Genomic DNA, 22726 nt, shown 5'->3' with positions numbered 1-22726 from the left:
ACATTTCTAAAAATATTGAATGAGTGTACACAGAAAAGGCAACGAGAATTACAACTCTGGCCACTATTTCGTTTTTAAAAAACTTTTAAGTTCAGGGTAAATGCGCAGGTTTGTTGTCTTGGGTGTTTGTTTTACAGATTAGTTCATCACGCAGGTATTAAGCCTGGCACGCGTTCGTCATTTTTCCTGACCTTCTCCCACCTCCCACCCTCTTCCATCGGAGAGGCCCCAGTGCTGTGTGGTTCCCCTCTGTATGTCCATGTGTTCTCATGATAAAGAAGAATTGGTCTTCTCTATAAAGATAATAGTTTATACATGGATAGGCCTTGGTGTTAGGGATGAGCTTCTGTGAGGAATAAAGAAATTTAACGAATGTAATTTTTCCACTCATTTGCGCTCATTTAGCAACACATATTGATTACCAATTACGTAAATGCACCTTGTTATTTTGAAGAATACGTAGCTTGGTCTGTTCTGATGCCTGTCTCTGAGCACATATTCTGGAAATGAGCAATTCTCAATTACCCATTACTGATAGTCTGTGTTGGCGCCTCTTCCAGTATGATTCTCTTCTCTCTTACAGTGTATGGTGGCACACTAAAACCTACTAGGCAGTGTCTGATTCTGGTTCCTTCCCACCTTACTAGCCCCTGCATGTTTTTTCCCATTTAGTCGTGTCTTAATAATCCTTCAGAAACTGATATTCACTGATTTTGTATCTTTGAAAGGTGAAGTCTGTTCCTGAACTATCTAGTGCTATTGGAATCACCGAGACAGGGCAATCATTTTTTTGTTGGGAATGCCTGAGCTGCAGGTACAGAAAACTGTAGCACATGAGGCATTTTTCCTGCTCCGGAGAGCAAACTGCTCCAGTGTAGGTGCCATGGCCTCCACTGTGGTCCCACTGATCTCATATTGCCTGTGTGTGCACATCAGTACTTTTCGTTTTTGTTTTTTTTTTTGTCTGAGGCGGAGTCTCACTCTGTGGCCCAAGCTGGAGTGCAATGGTGCAATCTCAGCTCACTGCAACCTCAGCCTCCTGGGTTCAAGCGATTCTTCTGCCTCAGCCTCCCAAGTAGCTGGGATTACAGGCACCTGCCACCATGCCCAGCTAATTTTTTGTGCGTATTTTTGGTAGTGATGGGGTTTCACCATGTTGGCCAGGCTGGTCTTGAACTCCTCACCTCAGATGATCACCAGCCTCGGCCTCCCAACGTGCTGGGATTACAAGTGTGAGCCACGATGTCTGGCCCAGTTCTAATGTTAACAGAAACCTTCTTCACTAGGTGTAGCCTTCTCAATTTTACAAATGAAGAAGGTGAGGGTCAGACACTGTGGCTCATGTCTGTTGTAATCCCGACATTTTGGGAGGCTGAGGTGGGTGAATCACTTGAGGCTAGGAATTGGGCAACATGGCAAAATCCCATCTCTACTAAAAATACAAAAATTATCCAGGGGTGGTGGTGCAGACTTGTAATCCCAGCTACTCGGGAGACTGAGGCATGAGAATTGCTTGAGCCTGGGAGGCAGAGGTTGCAGTGAGCCGAGATATTACCGCTGTACTCCAGCCTGGGCGTCACAGTGAGATGCTGTCTCATAAATGAAAGAGAAAAAAAAAGAAAGAAAGCAAGAAAAGAAAAAGAAGGTGAAACTCAGAATATTCAAATAGATTTTTAAAGAGCACATACATAGTATGAAATAAAACTAAATTTGATTTTCACTGCAGTATACCACTTTTTTATATTGTAACGTTGCTTATGAAACTGCGTTTACCTATACAACTGTCTGCTACCTTGCTTATCCACCAGGATGCTATTACGTGAATTTATGCCAAACAATTATCTGTGACTGAAATACAAGATTTGCTTTCCAGTGTTGCTATCTCTACGTATACTTCATGATGAGTGCTTTGGGGGTTACTTAGGACCTCTGGCATTCAATGTTGAATGACAGATGATGAACAATAGCACTTTGATACAATGATGCAACAAAATAGCACTGGAGGAAACATCATCCAGACAGAGTCATTGGGTTGGGAAAGTCATATATTTCACTGTGCACAAGTTCAGAGGGAGGTTACTCTACATTGCTGCTCTTTATAGATGATACTTTTGTTCCATGTCGATCATAAAATGAAGTTTACACATGATTTAGGAAAAATGGTTTATTTTTATAATACATTATAGGATATAAAAAATATCTTCCAATGAATGGTCATTTGATCCTCACAGGCTGTAAGGTGGAGAGAAGGTGTTATAATACATATGTTTACAGATGAGGAAACACAAAACTATGGGGTTAATATGAATAAGTATCAACTTCCTTCAGCAGTACGTACTATGTTGAATATTAACGTGGTTATATTACACATTGGTGAAGAGTGTTGGTTGATCTTGTGGTTGGTGAAGTTGACTTCAAAGCTTGATTCATCATTTATTGTGTTATCTTAAAAAGTTACTAAAACTCTCTTCAGTTTCCTCATCTGTACAATAAATAACAAACATTATTATTATTAATTAGTCACAGAATTGCTAAGATGACCAAGGAAAAAAATTACATGTAAAACGCTCAAAATGGTGTTTGTCATGTGACACTCAGTATGTTCGCTAGTCAATCACAACCTTGAAACAATATAGTAGAAGTAAAAAAGCCAGACAAAAATATTTCTGGATATGTAGCAATCTGACAGTTACTCTTTCTCATGTCTTGTTTCTACACTGTTTTGACTCTACTGTATTTCACTCCCATTCAATTTAGCAAACATACCCCTGTCAGAGACTTCTACTGAAAGTAGAAATCTTAAGTCCCACTCCGCTGAGACCTTAAAATATTCTCCCTTGAATAAAATGTAAATTCCTTTGGACAGTATTTCATGCACTCAGAAATCATGATGCAAACTCAAACCTACTCCGTCAAATATACTTAGTATTACTCCTCCTGTCTATGCTCCAACCAGCTCAATTAAATGATCTTCTGACGCTACATCTGCTGAAATTACTCTAGGTGGAAATTTCTCCCTGTACTACTATTTGACCATTGTCTCCATCCCTCAAGACCTGCTTAGAAGGTCAGCTATTCACAAAGCCTCTCTTGCTCTTCTTAAGAAGATACCTGTATTTTCAGGTTTTTGCTACAAGCTTCTTTATGATAAAACATCATGTCTATTGTATTAACATTTGAATTTATTTTTATCTTCCACGGAAGATGATGGAAGAGGTAACCAGGGTTATGCAATCAGCTTTCCAAGATGGCCAACACAGCACATAATGTTGGGCTTAATTTTCCTTATACAGCTCCTGTAAGCAGTCTGCCTTCTACAAGGCTCTGTAATTGTGTTCCTTCCTAGACTGCCTTCTTCATTTCACCCTCGAAGTACTTAGGAAGAAGCTTGGTAGACAGACTGTGCAAGCTCAAAACAGCCTGGCTCTATTGATATCACACTTAATGGGAAACTGAATAAAGAGTACACATTTGATAATGTGATATAAAAAGAATGTTTTATTTTAAATAATTTATACATTATGTTTTCTGGTCATTTTTAAGTTTTGCGTCAGTATCTGTGACGATTAAGAGAGGGCACAAAAACAATTTTTCGAAGAGCAAACCACTATAAAATAGCATGCCTCAGAGGTCGGAAAGATGGCAGAAGGTGGGGACAAAAAAGAACATGTGGGCTGCACAGTCGTTATAGATATAAAGGAGTAGTTTTACTACATGATCACACTGTTTCAGGAATAAGGACATTCTGAAAACCAACCCAAGTCAATACACAAGTCCAAAGCAGGTTGAGTTTCTTTTTCCTACCTCTGAGGAACTAGAGGCATGTTAAGAGAGCATTTACCTCTTGAATAATACACAACAAAGTACAGAACCAGAGGCTATAAGAAAATGATGAGTTTTTATGAGTGTCTGACATCACTCACCTATAATTGTTATTTTTATTACCCTGTTTATTTTGATGATATAATTCAGTTAGATAAATTTGCAGCACAATTCAAACAAGTTATTAATAAAATGAATCATGATAATTGTAAATTAACAAAGGGCCTCAGATTTATTTAACAGGATTATTTATAAAAACATTTCTGGCTATTTTAATGATATAGTTTTATTTTTCTACTTTATTACACCCTTAAGATGGGCTTGGGAAATATTAATTAAATGCATAGAGATTGATAATTAACTCAAGACCTGTTTCTTTTGTTGGTGCATCTATTTTACAATTTCTTGGCTGGGTCATTTGTGCTAGACTGAGATAGATAGAAATGAATCCATGGAGGAAAAAGTGCACAGAGAAAAATGGCACCGAACCTAACTCGCCTCAATGCAATTAGACAAAACCCTAACTCACTTTTCAAAGCATATTTATATAGAATTCAGAGAATTTTAAAAATGTTTGTTTAACTTCCCTTCAGAGAGAATGTGACATGACTGATTTTCATCAGAGACACACAAATTTCATGAGATGTTATTATTTATTTCACTGACAAAACATCAATAAATTAACTGCCATCACTTTAATCAAGGTAATAGGAACCAGGGTCATATCTTGTAATTTATTTATTTATTTATTTATTTACTGTCGCCCAGGCTAGAGTGCAGTGGCGCGAAATCAGCTCACTGCAACCTCCGCCTCCTGGGTTCCCGCCATTCTCCTGCCTCAACCTCCCGAGTAGCTGGGACTACAGGTGCCCCCCACCACGCTCAGCTAATTTTTTGTATTTTTTAGCAGAGATGGGGTTTCACCGTGTTAGCCAGGATGGTCTCGCTCTCCTGGATCTCCTGACCTGGTGATCCGCCTGCCTCGGCCTCCCAAAGTCCTGGGATTACAGGAGTGAACCACCACGCCCAGCTGTTGTAATTTATCATGATATTCTGAGGTTGAGGAAAACCCATTCAAGGAATTTTTTTTAAAGCTATAAAATTTGAGACCCGAATTAAATTTCTAAGGGAAAAATACAGAAAAACAATGATACAGAAGCTTAAGTGAATATTAAAGTTATGCCAATGGTCTAAGTTACTACAACACTGAGGATCGTAACTGATGGGAGTCCTCAGACTCATGGAAATACTTCTAGAGCAAAAGTAAATGTGAAACAGAAAAACCAGCATCACCACAATGTGATTTGTTCTCCATTAAATGCCCAAAGACACTGATCTCCAATTACGTGGATAGCCACATTTTAGTTACAAAATCAAATTCGAGTTCGTTATGGCAAATCAAACACAACATATGTCTATTTTGCAAGCTAATGCTTAAAACTGGTATGTATATAAAAACAGATACAAAAGAAATCAGATTTCCCAATTAGAACCTTGAAATTAGGGAACTGCAATACATTTGGACAGAATTACGAAAATTAATATGGGGCTTCATCGGCACTGCATGTGATTATATGCAGCCATGGCTTTGAAAAGTGAATTAAAACTTGAAAAAATAAAATGAAAAACAATAGCTTTATCAAATTAACACAGAGGCTAACTTAATACATTATTTGAAATCATCTTCTTAGATCAATAAAGCACTTGGATTGGTAATATCTGAATTCACTTTATCAAAAAATATAATCATTTATTCAAATAACATGACTTAAAAGTCTTGAAACATCTCATTCCTTATCTATGTGCGTCACCACCTTTAGAATGTGGGCCAAAGGTTGCATTCAGGTGATAAGATCTGATATAGCTACTGAATAGTTTTTAATATATTGACAAATCTCAATACTGACTGATCAATAAGCACCACCAGAGCCTTCCAGAGAACATCTCCCAGCTCTGCTGGAGCCCTGCACTCCCAAGTTTCAGCATCTACAGTGAATGCCAGGAGAAAAGGAGACCTCCAGACACTGCCCAGGCATCCTCATTGTCTTCTTTTATGATTAGTCTGTGTCTGTACGTTGTTGAGAAAGTTTAGAGTTATCACTGAGGAGGCCTGTTCTTCATTTAAAATATATCTTGTTTTCCCATGAAGCTGTTGTGTGTTAAATACATGTGAGCTATCCATTCTTATTATTATACTTCATTTCGTGTTTTGTTTTGTTTTTTAAGTCTCCATGAGTGGATTTCTGGTGAAAATATCTTTTAAGCAGGGAATCAACATTCTGTATATTTAGGAGAAACTGGAGGGGATGGACATTCCAGACAGCTACAGAACAAATTAATAGTAAAGTGTTCGCCTATTTCACTATTTTTGTTGCTGTTACAAATAAAAAAATCTTGACAGTTATATCATACTTTTGATATTATCATTCAAAGGGAAAGGAGTCCTCTGAAGATTTTTAAATAGAGAAAGCAATGTAAGGTATGATTAATCCTTTAAAAAAATCTTTGGTGTATTAATTTTGAATTAAAGGGCAAAAAAGGAACCATGGTAAAAAATAAACCAGTCAAGCCAAATAAAAAGGGTACATTTTATCATAAGCAATGTGTATAAAACTATGTAGCATAACAGTGAAAAATAATCTTTATTTGTCATGTTCAATACCTTTTCTGTATTCCCTAGTTTATCAAACTCATTGAAGTGATTCTGTAGCTTGACATCGTTTCAAGACAGAGTGTTTATAATGGCTATGAGAACTCTCTGACTTTTCTATTGTAAAATTTTATTTTATTTTCTGTTTATTTAGTTTTTTAACATATATGACATTGAATTCCTAGTAGGGAAGTATAACAGTAATTCATCTATTTAGTTTGCAAAGCCTGCTTGAATTGCAAAGTCCAAATTTTAGTAGGCCAGACTGCTCTGCCAGTGGAAGGACAGTGTTCTTTCAACCTGGAGAATTCAGTAGTTTTGAAAATGTTGGGAAGCATATATACTGATAGTAATTCTTATTTTAAAAATTTATTTTGTCAGATTATACATTGAATATTTTAAAAAATAACCACTCACCAAATCAAACTTTACAGAGCGTGTATATAACTTAATAACAATAAAATATATTTTGGGATTTTACTTTATGTTAAACACATCATAATCACTAAGCTTTCAGGTGTATTACGTGTGCCTGAGAATAAGAATAATTCATAATGGTGTAGTTTAGTTCATAAAAGGTCTTATGATTTTAAAGCAGTTTAAAAAAAGAGTTCCCTATTCTAAAAGAAGAAAATATTCCCCTAAACTTTTAGAAGCCAAATATTTTGGGAAGTAAACTTTAATACTGAAGGACATCCTGTACGCTAAAAGGTGGAAAGAGTTGATATAAAATGTGTATTTATGTAAGTCAGTTTTTTAATCACTCTACTGGAAGAAAACATTTCTCTTAACTCAAATTAGGAAATTATTATACATTTTATATATATTTATATAAAAAGTCGTAAGTAGCAAGCATATGACATAAAGAAATGGAAGAGTAACAACAGTATTTGACAATGCATGCTTTTTACAATGTGTCTAACAAAAAGGATATTTTCCCAACTCAAATATCCAGTACTGACATGCAGGGTATTTTCTCAAACTGGCAATTTGGTCATATTGCTGAGTGCTTAATCAAAAACATTTCTACTGTAGAGTATGAATGGTAAAATACCTGACTTCAAAAAGGATTTCTGAAACTCAGTACTTTCTTTGATATAAAACAAGAAGGAAATCAGGGGTATATAGGAAAGACCAAAAAATGAAATTTTTTATTGCAATCTAGTAATTTTACTTGTTACTTTTTCCTGTTATTTAATCAGAACATAATAATAGGTGTGTATAGTCCATAACCTCTAGCTGGTGATTCCATGGTCCACACTGTCACTTTTCACTGTAGCATGTTCAAAATCATTCAGGAACGCACTATTCTCAAGCAGTCTATATAATGAAAACAATGTACATGTAACACAAAGTTCATCCAGATTCGTGTTTTTTTCCACATATCACACAATGTACAATTATATAACAAAGACATAAAACAACATAGCAACAAAAGTGAAACTGACAATAAAAATAAAGTTGGGATAGTCTTAATCGGGAACTAATTTCTTCTTCAAGTTTCCAGTTAATCTCAAAATGTATTTAAAAACTAAGGAGCACTTGGTGGCCAGCAACCAAATTACGAAATGAACATATCATTGTGCAGCGGGGATGTCTTGCCGAAGGAATAACAAATGTCTGTAATTCTTAAGTTTGGATAAAGGCAGTGGAATGAATTTAGAAATATGTCCACTTTTCACAATTCACTACAGAATTTTCTTTTCAGTCCCCATGTTTGTATAAATAGTTCTTCTCTGAAAATAAAGAACAGTTAAAACATTTTCTCCCAATGAAAAATGCACACAAATACACCAATTTATTAATGTAATATAGAGCATGGAAATGCATTCACCTAGTTCAAGAATAGTTGATAGGCTTGAGGAGTTTAGAAGAGATTAGCTGTCAAGCGAATTCAATTGGAGACAAATTAGGCTAATATAGATATAGACAATCAAGAGCAAAAACTAAAGCCATTGTGATACCCGATGACAAAATCGATGTACACAAGGACAACTGGGATTAATGAAACCTTTTGCATTCAAATTTTATAATATAAAATTTGACACAACATGCTGCATCTAATTTTGATGAGATGAGCTACATATTCATGCAAAAATAAGAGTTTATAAATTGTGTAAGTACCAAAACTATTTAGTGTATGAATTTTGAGTAGAATGTTGCCAAATTACATTAAGTAGTTACCAGTTTTAAATATTAACTTCAGCTACACTGAGACTGAATATTCTATTTTCTTAGTGTGAAAACCTTGGGTGTTTTTCTAGTATTTCTTTGGAGAAAGTTCATTAATTTTATTATCTGTACCTTAAAACATGTAAAATTCAGATGATTAATTTGATGTCCTTCTAAATTACATTTTAGTACAATTCCTGATGGTAAGAATACTAAGATTTGTTTTAAAGGTATGTATCCTGAGAATCATCTCTCCTGTAAACACTGAACCCCTCCTATTTCTAATCATGAAATGTCATGAAACACATAGCTCAAGAAATAATGGATAAATAGCACATTCCCTAGAAATCTACAAGACAGTTGCCACAAAACAGAATACGACAAAGTAGGAAAAGGAACCAAGGGCATCTGCTTACCTTGAATTTTCTTTTTAGACCCTAGTTGTGTTGTATTCAGATTCATGTTTGCTTAGAGACCCAATGAGGCAGAACCTGGAATGTTACGGCTATTTCATTCAACAAAGTACTATTTGCACGAAAAATACACGTATACAAATATTTACTCAAAAGCATTTTTAAAATTCAGAAAACTGTGGAAATAGACTTACGTCAGCATGCAAAACATATCAAACCAACTAAAGTATTTTAGGTTTTGAGAATGTATCATGAACGGAGAAAGGATGTCACAATTTATAAAATAAATGGAATGCTAGTAAACATGCAAAACGAAGTATAAGTTGACAAGATTTCAGAATTTAAAATGATTTTTCCTAAATTTGAATATTTTTCTCAAAAATTTTACTCATTTTAAGGCTAATAATACAACACAGATAATAGTGTATTTATAGTTAAAGGAAAATAAATCAAATGTTTCTACTGTTTGTAACAACATTTAAGTGTAAATGATGAATACACTGCACTATCCTATGCAATTCCTAATATAAACGTTACGTAATATGTGAAAGACAAGTATTTTTGTGTTCCTACCAAAAATAAATACATTATATTGAAAAATATGTTATTTCGGGATTAAAATTGTTCATCAAGATGGGTGAGCCATCTTGGTAAGGCAATCGTTTTCAAATATCATTTCGTATCTCAAAATAGATAAATATTGATGGAAGCAATGGTCACATGGAAGCAAGTTTGCATTATAAATCTATTATATATTAAAAGCCATAATTTTATAAAATAAATATGCGTATATGTTTAGAAATAAATAAAGTATCTTTGGTCTCTGTGTGCATGTGTGTTCACACACATATACATATCCTGCACATGTATGAGGTTTAGGAAGAATACGGATAGCAGTGAAAAGGACAAAGAAGAGGGAAACTATTGGAAAACTAGGGTTTAAATCATTAATTAAAGGGAAACTGAAATATGAAGACAAAATAGAAGACAATACTCTGGAAGTATTTCAGTCCTCAGGTTATAGTTGTCATCAAAAAATCTATTGATACTGACCGCTGGACGGCTTTATCGTGTCTGGACAGCCTGTGACTGGTGGTCGGCACCTCTTCGATTTCGTCTATGTCACAGGCATCTGCAGCATCTTGCGAGTAGTTGTGTTTCATGACAAGGATATTTCTTCTGTTCATGGGTGGGATGAGGGGTTTTCCTGGCTGCGTGGGCATCTCTGTCAAGATAGAAGCATCTCTTGTGCTGAGGTTACTGCGGCTGCCTTTAGTGCTGGACAGCTGTGATCCACAGTGATGGTCATGAATGCATTTGGAAGATGACCTCCGCAGTTTATGGTAATTTTCAAAGTCATCTGCCACATCTGCAAAGTCAGCTGTAGCTCCTGTCCCTCTGAGAGTGCATAACTCATAATGAGGAGGTTCAAATACCTCCTGGAAAACTGTCTGGTCAAAGTCTGATTTCCTTTGGACATACTTTTTACGAGGCTGTTTGATCTGCACGATGACAGAGATGATAATGAGGATGATCACAATGCAGGAAGTCACGCCAATGACAGTCCCACTGGTGTTGGTCAGCTGGTCCAGCAGGCTGGTTTTCCTCTTCTCTATGGGTTGGAGAGAGTGAAAGCAACAAACGGACAAAATGAGAAGCAACACAGCAAAAATTAATATTATAGTCAAAATGTGCATTAAAAACTTAAATAAAGCAGGCTGAGCACAGAATTTTTACAGGCTTGTAGTAGCTTAAGAAAATATTTAGAAATAAATACAAGGTCTCGTTTTTCGCAAGAAAACCACTGGGCAGCCTTAAAAATAGCCCTCCCTCCCCATTGCCCAGCATCTCAGCTTAAAATATACACACACACAGACACTAACACAAACACACACACACACACTCTATCCTCTACTATCTATCTATCTGTCTATCTATCTATCTATCGTAGCTTAGGAAAATATTTAAAAATAAATACAAGGTCTCATTTTTCACAAAAAATACACTGAGCAGTCTTAAAAATAGCCCCCCTCCCCACTGTCCAGCATCTCAGCTTAAAACACACACACACACACACACACACACCCATCTATAAAGTAGCAATAATATTCTGATACCAAAGAGTAATTCAATTCAATCTGAAGACACACACTTATGGAATGATGGCATGGACTCATTCCCAAATGAAATAATCACAACTGTTAGAAAATTATTTTAAAAACTCAACCAATCAAAGCCTGCTTTAATGAAACTCCGGAAATTGTCCTAATGGTGTACATCAAGTGGAGATGTATTTATATAAACCAGTCTAGCCTGTGGCATTTGAGCCATGACTTGCTTCCTTCACTCTTGATTCACCATGATGGGAGCCCTCCTCAGGGAGGTGTGGACAAGAACGCAGGGCACCCTCTCCCTGCAGCTCCCAGTTAAGTGAGTTATGGCATCTCTTTAGGAGGGGAAAGCTACCAGCATTTCTCAACCAGATCTATGTTGGACATGCTTCTTTTCTGGCCTGAGTGGCTGAGATGTCTAGGGCTCCCGAGGTTCCTCCTCTCAGCCTCAACTTGGAGGTCAGGAGCTCAACACAAGGTGTCTCCAGTGGAGAATGCCAGGCCTGGATCATGCTTACCCAAGTTTGCTGACACAGGAGAGCTGCCTGGAGTGGCAAGTTGACAACACCACATGTTAGCAACCTCACCAAGTACTCTGTGCATAAACAGACCTGCACCACTGTTCCTGCTCCCATCCAGAGCACTGGTGGAGAAGCTGTGCCCAGAAAGAGAGCAAGGCTACAAGTACAGAAAGGATTATAGCTTCCCCTAAATAAAGTTAGTTTATTTGAAATGGTGTGTGGAGAACCTCAAGCCTAACCATCATTTCAAGAACTATGGAGATGTTGTGACATGCACAGGCTTCTAGACATCCTAAGGTTTGTCTTGTTGCTCTAAAGACACTAACTGCCCCTTCGTGTTTTAAGAGGGCCTGGTTGATACTTGGATGGGAGACCACCTGGGAATATCGGGTGCTTTACGCACTTAAGAAGCAGTATGTAATTAAGTATGCAATTAAGAGACCCCTAGTGTCTTCAGAGCAGTAAGACGAACCTTGGGACATCTAGAAATGTAACAGAACAAGCGAAGAGAGTAACAGCTAACGAGAGTCCTCCTGGGTTATAACCACTCACAAAAGCTAGACTCAAGGACTACCTTTGCAATTAATTAAATTTAATTGACCAGACTGTAGAACAGTTTATGATCTTGGGCATTGTCGAAAGCAGCAGAACCATCAGTTGACAATCGACAATCGGTGGAGACGACAGTCGGTGGAGACTAACGACTGGCTGCAATACAAACAGAGGTGATAGCTAAATAGAGAGAACAGGAAATGAGAGAGGCACAGAGAGCCCTGCTAAAGCCGCGCTGCCCAAGGCTGCTGGTGCGAAGCCCAAGGCAGTGGCCTCTGTGGTGCAGCATCAGAGGCTTCACTAAAATGGTCTGGCCACGTCTACATTTAGAAACAAACAAGAAAACTACAAGTCCTGGGAGGAAGGAGTTAGTATTCAGAGATGCTACTAACACGTGATTTTCAACACAATGTTGTAAGGCATGTAAAGAAACAGTAAAGCGAAGTGTATATATAGGAAAAAAGAAAAAGCAGGCAACGAAAGGACCCTTTGGGGAGCCAGATATCAGAGTTGACAAAGATTTCAAAGCAGTTATAATCAATATGTCTAAGGAACTAAAGCAAACTAAGATTGAAGAAGCTAAAGAAAATGAGGACAATGCTCATCAAATAGAGAATACTAATAAAGAAATATAAATCATACAAAAAGGGAAGGTCTGGAATTGAACAGTGCAATTACTAACATGATAATTTCCTGGAGCCTCAACAGTACATTTCGGCTGGAAAAAGAAAGTATCAGCTAACTTTATAAAGACAGAGGCATGAGAACAGTGCAATATGAACATGAGTTTCAAAACAAGAAGGCAGAAAAATAACAGCCTCAAGAGAAAAAAAAAAATTGTGGCAAATCAACAAGCACACTAACATAATGTAATGGCAGTATAAAAAACAAAGAAGAGATGGAAAGTAACAGGAAAAAGAACAACAACAAAAAACCTAGAGGAGTTAAAACTTCCCAAACTTAATTAGAAAACTCACATCTAAGTTCAACAAATTCCACGTAGGATAAATGCAAAGATCCATGCAAAGACGTATGACAATGAAAACATTAAAAAAATAAATAAAACATCTTGAAAGCAACAGAGAAAGAAAAATTCATCATAGAAAGGAGCCTCCATCAAATTAACAGCTGAGTTATCATCAGTGGAGGCAACATGATGACACATGCAGTGCTGCAAGCAAAAGCAATGCAAAACAAAACCAAACAACAACAACAAAACCTCAACAGAAACCTGTCAACCAAAAACCCATTATCCAGCAAACCTACCTTCACAAATGAAAGACATTGTGAGACCGGCAAAAATGAAGATAATTCAATGATAAAAGAGCTTCTTTAAAATAAATATTGAAGAGAGTTCATGTTGAAAACAAGTGAGTTCAGACAGTAACTCAAATCCACATGAAAAAATTGAACAGGTAATAAACAGGCAAGTAACTAAGGTCTATAACAGTGATTATGTAAATAATTGCAAAGGACAGTAGAGTGGCATCTTTCTTCTGCAGTCTTCACTTAACTTTTTAAAAAAGCAATGTTCTATGTATATAATCGTAATGTTGAACTATAACTTACATAAATGCAATATATTTGGTGACAATACAGTGTAAAACAGGTGGGAGCTAAAATGTTATTGGGTAAGGAAATGACACCAGAGCAATGCAAATCTAGAAAAACAAATGAAGAGAACCAGAAATAGTAAATCAGAAGGATTATATAAAAAGTTACACCAATATACTTGCTGTCCTTTCTTCTCCCAACCACTTTAAAAGACACACAGTTATATAAAGTAATAATTAGTGCAATGTATTGTTGGGTTTGTAATATTTAAAATGTAATATGTACAAATATAATTAGAACGTTTAAAAATGTAATATGTACAAATATAATTGGAAAAGGGAAGAGAGAATATAGGAAGAATGTTTCTATGTCTCACTATAATTTAGCATAATCTAAAATACATTCTGGGAAGCTAAGTTGTATGTTTTAAGTCCTAAAGGAACTAAGAAAGTACAAAAATGCATTAAAAACTCTAAAATAATTAAAATGTTGCACTAGAATATACTAACTTAATGCAGAAGAAAGCAATAAAAGAAGGAAAAGAAAAAAAAATAAATGAGACATTTAGAAACAAAAAGTATAATGGAATATATGACGTCCAGCTATATCAATGACAGTACTAAATGTGAATGGATTAAACAACCCAGTGAAAAGGCAAAGATTCTCAGACTGGATAAAAAATAAGATACAAATATAGACTGTCTACAAAAGAAACACTTTATATTCAAATATGCAGACAGACTGAAAGCAAAAACGTGGAAAAGAAGAATGGAAACCAAACCATAAGAAAGATGTAGTGGCTATACTAATGTCAGACAAAATATAACTCAAGACAAAAAACTGTACTGAACTCTAGAAGATTGTTTTGTAGTGATAAAAGGGTCATGAGGAAGACATAACAATTACACACATACATGAGGTTAGCAACCAAGCTTAAAATTACATGAAAGAAAAATTTTACAGAAGTGAAGAGAGAAGTAGATAACTCAACCATGATAGCCGAAGAATTTCACACCCACTTTCAATAATGGACAAAACACAGCAGAAAATCAAAGGCAGAGAGAAGAGTTGAACAATGCTGTAAGCCTACCATAAAGGGCATCTATACAACATTTCACTCAACAACAGCAAATAGGTATTCTTTTCAAGGGCACATGGGACAAACTTTAGGTTACACTACATTCTTGCCATCGGCGTAACCTCCATAAATTAGAAATGACTGCAATTATAAAAAGTTTTTCTCCTATCACAAGAGAATGAATTAAAGGTTAAACGAATCATTTTTCTTTCTGACAAAAAAATGGACTTTCATAATGCACATCCATTCACATGTGTTGATTGCCATCTCATGTGAAATATTTCTTACATACATGGGACCACATTTACATAGGCCAAACAAAGCCAATGGTGACTACGAATTATTACCAGGTCTGCAGTAAGATCACTTAGAAAGTAAATTTCTGGCCGGGCGTGGGGGCTCACGCCTGTAATTCCAACACTTTGGAAGGCTGAGGCGGGTGGATCACGAGGTCAGGAGATTGAGACCATCCTGGCTAACACGGTGAAACCCCGTCTCTACTAAAAATGCAAAAAATTAGCCAGGCATGGTGGTGGGCGCCTGTGGTCCCAGCTACTCGGGAGGCTGAGGCAGGAGAATGTCATTAACCCGGGAGGCGGAGCTTGCAGTGAGCCTAGATGACGCCACTGCACTCCAGCCTGGGTGACAGAGCGAGACTCCATCAAAAAAATAAATAAATAAACAAATTTCTAATCCATTCAAAAGTAGAAAGGAAAGTAATCAACAGCAAAAGTGTTGATAGTGTAACTGCCTTTCCTACTGACTGTATGAAGCAGTGAATATTGTGGTATTACTTCTTTACTTCTATGAACAGAAGGCATTTCGTAGATAATACTGGACTTCAAGCATGAAAGAGTTATTTGCCTATCTTCTTTTGTCAATTGTTTAATACTGGATCTCAGTAAAATACTTTATATGGCAGTTTCATCGTTTCATCTTAACTAAAACATGCAACATCCGTCATCCAGCCAAGGATCCCTGTTTACATAAACAAGCCTTTGTGTATAGACAAGGGAAGGAGGCAAGGGCATTGGGAGCTATGTTCATGAGAAAGGAAGAAAAGCATTTTCGTAGCAAAACTGAAGTGAAGTAGCTGGAAATAATTGAAAGTACAAATGCTAGTTCAACATATTTTATCTCTTGAGTATGTACACAAAGTCCAATCAAGACAAACTAGAATGAATGACAGGTGTGGCCACAAGCAGACAGTATCACACATGATAGGAAAGTAGCTTTCAGAGCTCCCCTGAAAGCTCCCGTTTTCAGAGCTCTGCAGGGTCTAATGAGGTGATGTCTTTAATTAGAATCCAAGTGCTAAGGATAGTCCACTGTGCGCTAATGAATAACGAAACATCTGGACACAGTATGAGTAAAGGCTGAGAAAAATGCTTACCAAGCGATTATAAGACATGCAGTGCTCATAAAAGGCACTATATACTCTTACTTTAAAGACTGTCCGACTGATATATATATAAACTTCTACCCCACTCCACAGGGAGGAAAGTTTTTCAGATTTCAGGGACTAATCATTACCTTTGCAGTGATTTTCATCCCAAGGATACACACAGTTCTGGAGTCCATTGCAGACCAAAGTGTTATTAATACACATGTTACTATGGCAGAAGAATGTATTGCCTTCACAAGGAGCTAAAAACAAGACGAACAAGACAAAGGAAGAAAGTTATAACTGATATTCAGTGGTAAATCACTCATATTACACATCTAAAAATAAAAAGATTAGAATAAATTACCACAAACTGAGATAAATGATCTGTCATGAGATTTTCAGAAATGGTGCCGTAATGTTAATTATTTCTTGTGTTACTAACAGTGCTGGCATTCCTCTAGAGAGGCTCAGCTTATAAAAATGCCATAGGGTATGTTCTGTCATTAAAACGAAGTACATTATCCTCATTTTTTTAAGTAGGCATATTTATTTAGCAAACCTGAAGCATCTACCATGTGCATAAATTATACTTTATACCAAATTAAGAATGTATAAATTTAGTTTTACTGTGCAAAAACACCTAATAGAAATTTTTAAATAATTTTGAAAAATATATACTTACCAAGTACTAATGAATAAAATATACTAAAGCAAACCCTGTAACATTACTTAAGAATATGAAAACAACAAAATGCCATGGAAATTCAGAATCGTGAAAAAATTAATCCTGAACAACACAAAAAATATATTATGCTTATTACATTTAATATACATGGTGATAAAATTAGCTTACTATGCATGTATTTTATACATTCTAGTGATTCGATATACAATGATCATTATCTCCAGATTACAATGCACATTGAAGGGACTGGGAGGTAAAATATGAACTTCAAGCAGGTACAAAATACAGCTAAATAATGATGAGAAAACATGAGTTTAATATAGCAATGTAAAATGTTAGATATGATTTCAACATGAGGAAAAATACATTTATTTCATTATTAGAGTGACAGAATATTTTAAGTGTGCTCAGTCTTTACAGTAATACTGCATTGTGGATGTTTGCTTACAGAAAGTGCTTTTAAAAGCTAACTTTGGATTTTACCTTTGTATTCACTCCACGTTATCAGACAAAATGCAATTTTAGTGTTTCTTTTTTCAATAAAGGCTCTACAATCATTTTAAGGACAGTCATTCTAGCAAAATATATTGCACACAAAACACATTAATTTCCAATGATTAATAAATGAAGATACATTAATGATCAGTACTATTTAGACACTGAAGTCATGTTACAATGAGTTTTTCACTTTCAAAACTGCATATTACATAACCTTTAGAGTTAGCTTCTTTACTACGTTTGCTACACTAATCACAACTGTCAAAACAATGTTTTGCAATTTAATATACATAAGGCAACTTACTATATTTTAATACTCCCAGAAATCCTTAAAAAAAAAAACAAAAAACTCAAATTCTGAAAACCAAAAGCAAGGCAAAGAAATAGCTAATTCAAGCAATGTGATTCTTCCTGGTTCTTCATCTCCTACCTCCTCCCCCAACCCAAAACAGTTCCCTCTCTGTTCATTTTGACTTTATGTTCCTGGTTAAAGAGTAAAAAGCATGTAACAGTAATTTTGGAAAACGAAAATTAGAGTAGAAAATATGTAACAGTCATTTTGAAAAAAAAAATATCAGGCTTAACACTTTATTTTGCTAACGATTTGTTAAGTACTGTTCTGTATAAACCTTTCATAATGTAAAATTTAACAATCCAGTGTATTATTGTAAAGACCTACTCTTTAGTAAGCAACCAAATTTGAATTTCTGTAGCCGACTATAATGGCTTCTGCAGAATTGATAAGTTCTGTTAATTAGATAGCGAATGTTGTCAAAATTTGTACACAGTGTATAAAGGAGATTTTGGAAAATTTTATATTAGAATGGCTGCAAAATGCTTTTGTAAAAATGAGTAGAATACTTATTATCTAACAAATTGTAGTATACATTTTGAAAGAATACCCATCAAGTAAGAAATACCTTTAAAAATTACATATTTACTGACCTATTAGTTGGAAAAAGTATTATAACTATTATTAAATAGGATGGGTTAGATTAAAAATTTAAACATACAAATAAAAATAACATTGCATTCTGGTAATCGAGTGAAGTGCATTAGTATGTTGGTAAGGGCACTGAAATTTGAATTCCAAATAATCCAAATGGGATTGTGTTTGTTTCTGCTGCTTAGTAGTTGTGAAACTATCAATGTTCCAGGATCAGTTATTAAATATTAGTGGTTTTACCGAGAATGCAACAGGGAATCCAGGAATGTCAATAAATCACATTTTAACATGCTTTTACGCATTAAATAATTATGCAAATATGCCAGTTAATTGGGAGTTAGCCTCCCTTTTGTTTGTGGTGTATTTTTTTCTTCTCTTTTCTTTTCTGTTATCCTAGGTATTTCTCCATGTATTTTCTTCCTTACTTTTGCTAATAGTTACAGAATTGCTGTGCAATGAAAAATAAAAACAAGTAAGCAAATCCTGATACGGTTAAGAAGCCATATAGAGGCTGGACATGGTGGCTCACACCTGTAACCCCAGCACTTATTGACGCTGAGGCAGGAGAATCACCTGAGGCCAGGAGTTCGAGACCAACCTGGCCAACATGGTGAAACCCCATCTCCACTAAAAATATAAAAATTAGCTGGGCACGATGGCACATGCTTGTAATGCCAGCTACTTGGGAGGCTGAGGCAGGAGACTCACTTCAACCTGGGAGGTGGAGATTGTAGTGAGCCAAGATTGTGCCACTGCACTCCAGTCTTGGTCTGGGTAACAGAGCAAGACCCTATCTCAAAACAAAACAAAACAAAAAAACAAACAAAAAAGTAGCAATGTATAAAATTGGACAAAAATAAATTGTTTTATAGACACCCAAAATACAGTATTATATTGGGTTCTGAATTTCCTTGATATTGTCTGAATATTTCTCTCAGCAATGCATAAATGCAATGATGCATTAAAGATTCTCATTTCTCTCCTGGTTAAGAACTACAATAGCACCAACAGACCAAATCAAGCCTACATTCTCATTGCTCTTTCAAAGCCTTGTGCGCACTCGGTCCACCAACACGTGTAGCCCCTTGCTCCCAGCACACTCCTGACATATCCGGCACCGTGTCCACACAGCACTCCCTTCGTCTACCTGCCCCAGATACCCCTTCTCCACTCTGCCATCCAAATCACATCAGAACCCTATTATCTACAGTCTTAAAATATTATTCCAATCTATCAGAAAATTTAGCTGTTCCTTAAGTCCTATTTCACATGTAATTTTTAAAAGTTTTGAATATATTTTATTATCTTTTGTATATATTTGAGGCTTGTGACCATGCTTTTTTTTTTAAATTAATGTTTATGTTTAATCTCTCATAATGGCTTAAGCTTACTAGGCTTGTAGTAAATACTCAATAGATGTTTTAACTGATTAATATTACTTAGCAAAACGTTAACTCTGACTGGGCTGCATACCTTAGTATATTCCGGAGAGCAGAAGACTCTAACAAATGTGTTTATTGGTTGAGAACTAATCTTCAAGGCCACGGTCTTCCAATCAAGGCCAAGGTCTTCCAGTCAAGGCCACGGTCTTCCAGTCAAGGCCATGGTCTTCCAGTCAAGGCCACGGTCTTCCAATCAAGGCCACGGTCTTCCAGTCAAGGCCATGGTCTTCCAATCAAGGCCATGGTCTTCCAGTCAAGGCCACGGTCTTCCGATCGTGGCCACGGTCTTCCAGTCAAGGCCATCGTCTTCCAGTCAAGGCCACGGTCTTCCAATCAAAGCCACGGTCTTCCAGTCAAGGCCATGGTCTTCCAATCAAGGCCACGGTCTTCCAGTCAAGGCCACGGTCTTCCAATCATGGCCACAGTCTTCCGATCAAGGCCACGGTCTTCTGATCAAGGCCATGGTCTTCCAGTCAAGGCCATGGTCTTCCAATGCAGCATGTAGTGATTACAGGCAGCATATACTCAGAAACTTAACTCAGCATCATATCTTTGCTTCTTTTACTATTTCTGACAAAGCACATATTCCTCGGTCAATTTACAGAAGACTTATTCTACTTACAAGATTCAATATTCATCATTTAAGCTATTGTCTCTTATAAACCAGCTGCTTTATTTCCTAGTGATTTAAAGGAAACTCAAAATTTATTTATAATAAAGTGGCAGCCAAAGAAGTAACACTCCAAATGCCAAGTACCTCACACAGTTTTCAGGGTCACAAGAGTGGACACACAACTTTATACTTGTTTCTATCAGAATAGCAACTAGAGCTTCATATCGATGTTAAAACACTATGAACATAGATGGAACAATTTGCTATTGCTATTTGTCACTGAACTATTTGAAAGTGTATTTAGACATGAGACCTTCCAACTAACTTGATTTCACTTTATTGGGTTTATTGACATCATCATTTTATCATTCAGATCTAACAATCCAAAGATGGAAACTGATTTCTGTTAATGAAGTAAAATATTCTAGTCAGCCAAAATAATGTCCTATGTATAAGCATATCATTGCTCTTGATTTAAAGCATTCACATAGAAAGTAGACACTACAACACTTTAAAATAAATCTTTCTTCACTGTTTCCTCCCTCCCATATACACTAATACCTATGCATTTGTGCAGAGCATTCATTTTTGGCTGTGCAACAGACTGTAGATAAACAAAACTTAGAACTTCTCCAGACACACCAGCCCGGGACTGAAGAGTCCTGCCAACAGGACAGAGGGCCCAGCTGTGATTTGGGCTGTCAGGAGTAAGGACAGATTGCTTCCTCCCTGAGCAAAAGCAGCTTTAGAAGAGAGTCCCTTGCAGCCTGGTCACCTGGTCTCTGACTCCCAGGGTTGCCTCTTTCACACTCTTTGCCTTTGAGCTGATTAACCTGTAAGTTGCTCAGTTACCACATCTGTAAAGTGGGGATAAAGACAATACTTACCCGAGCAATTTAATTATGCACAGAATGCAGTATAGTGTCTGCGGCATGGATGCAAACATTGCAAGACGGAATTGTAAACCATTTTAGGACAGTACTGCACAGAGGCTGTGGAGTCAGTATGTCCTATTTTCCAAAGTGAGTTATGTGATCTTGAGCATATTCACTAACTTTTTTGGTTTCTGTTTACATCTATACAATGGGGATCATTTTAACTATTCCATAAAGTTGTAAGAATTAAATGTGATAGATCTTTAAAAACCATAACAGATACTGTCATGTGGTGTACGATAAAATAATGTCACCTGTTCTTGAACTACTACCACAGTTACCAAAACAAAAGCAAATGAAACAAAACAAAAAACTTAAGATGTATGATATAAACGTGAGTTAACTGATATTAAATTTTCTAATTTGTAAAGTGAAGAAAATAATTTACAGATCCCTTGTTAACACTACATGAGAATGCATATTTGAAAGTTGCGTCGAGGACTTCTCTGAAACTAAGACCTCCTAGTTATCTTTGTACTTTGGAGAACATATGCCTGTGTTACAACCATGTCTAGTGTGAATTACCATTATGTTTCAATTCTAAAAGAAAAGTAGAAAACAGAAATTATGCATATTAAATAAAATAGCAAATGCATATTGGAATGTGTTTGTACTACTTAATAGGAGGAAGGTTCAGCTGTGTAAGATACCTAGTTGTGATATTCCTCTGTAACAGTTTAATGAGACCATCAAGATAACAGGTATTTTCTAACATCCAGTTGTAAAGAAAGACATTCAGATCCCATCTTGGAAAACCAAGCCAGGACGTATGTAGAACAGAATAGCTCTCAGCTTTTGGCTCCAATCTAAAAGAAATGTTTTCGCAGACATGTTAATGATCCTATAGAATTGAGGCTTGGATAAAAGTGACACTATCATCTTATAATTTTAGTAACAAAAATTTCACAGTAATTTAGTAGATACATCCTGATTTTGATGTTATCTATGGGTCCCTTAACTCGAAATTAGAAATTCCAATATAAATGATCTTCAGTTAACATGTATTCAAATACTTCGTAATAAATTCTTTGGAAACATAAAATTTAGTACAATGTTTTGCTGACGAGAGGACCTTTAAGACTGAAAAATACAGTATGTTACTTTTGGTGATTCTCAGGGCCCTGTACCCACTGAAAGATTCAAAGAAGTCATGAGGCAAAATATGCCTGTTTAACTTTGTTTAATCCAAATATTTTCAATCTTACTTGTTTACCACTTAAAATTTTAAAAACTAAAACTTTGCAAAGTGTTTCATCGGTGTCCAGGAATCATTATAGTGATTATATGGAATTCTTAATTATTAAGAGAACATAGAGTAGGGTGGGAGATTATTAACATGTAAAGTTG

General features: G+C 36.1%; 1 protein-coding gene across 3 annotated transcripts in view; it reads right to left on the bottom strand.

The window, feature by feature from the left end:
- Positions 1-2027: 2027 nt before the first annotated feature.
- NETO1 (neuropilin (NRP) and tolloid (TLL)-like 1) overlaps positions 2028-22726 on the bottom strand; it is a 127277-nt gene continuing 106578 nt past the window's right edge. Inside the window, exons 8-11 of one of the 3 annotated variants that reach the window (XM_011959198.1) lie at positions 16407-16520; positions 10111-10669; positions 9061-9135; positions 2028-2482 (exon numbers count right to left, since the gene is read on the bottom strand). In XM_011959198.1, the coding sequence (XP_011814588.1) occupies positions 9075-9135; positions 10111-10669; positions 16407-16520 (734 nt within the window). In that variant the 3' untranslated portion in view covers positions 2028-2482; positions 9061-9074. Of the gene's footprint in view, positions 2483-7432; positions 8209-9060; positions 9136-10110; positions 10670-16406; positions 16521-22726 lie in introns of those variants that run through there. The other 2 variants (XM_011959197.1, XM_011959199.1) reach the window with 2 other exon arrangements.

This window comes from Colobus angolensis, unplaced genomic scaffold (assembly GCF_000951035.1).
Source record: "Colobus angolensis palliatus isolate OR3802 unplaced genomic scaffold, Cang.pa_1.0 Scaffold489, whole genome shotgun sequence".
NCBI classification, from domain to species: Eukaryota; Metazoa; Chordata; class Mammalia; order Primates; family Cercopithecidae; genus Colobus; species Colobus angolensis.
Note: the sequence above shows the minus strand (reverse complement) of the source record. Positions and strands in the feature narration are given on the sequence as shown.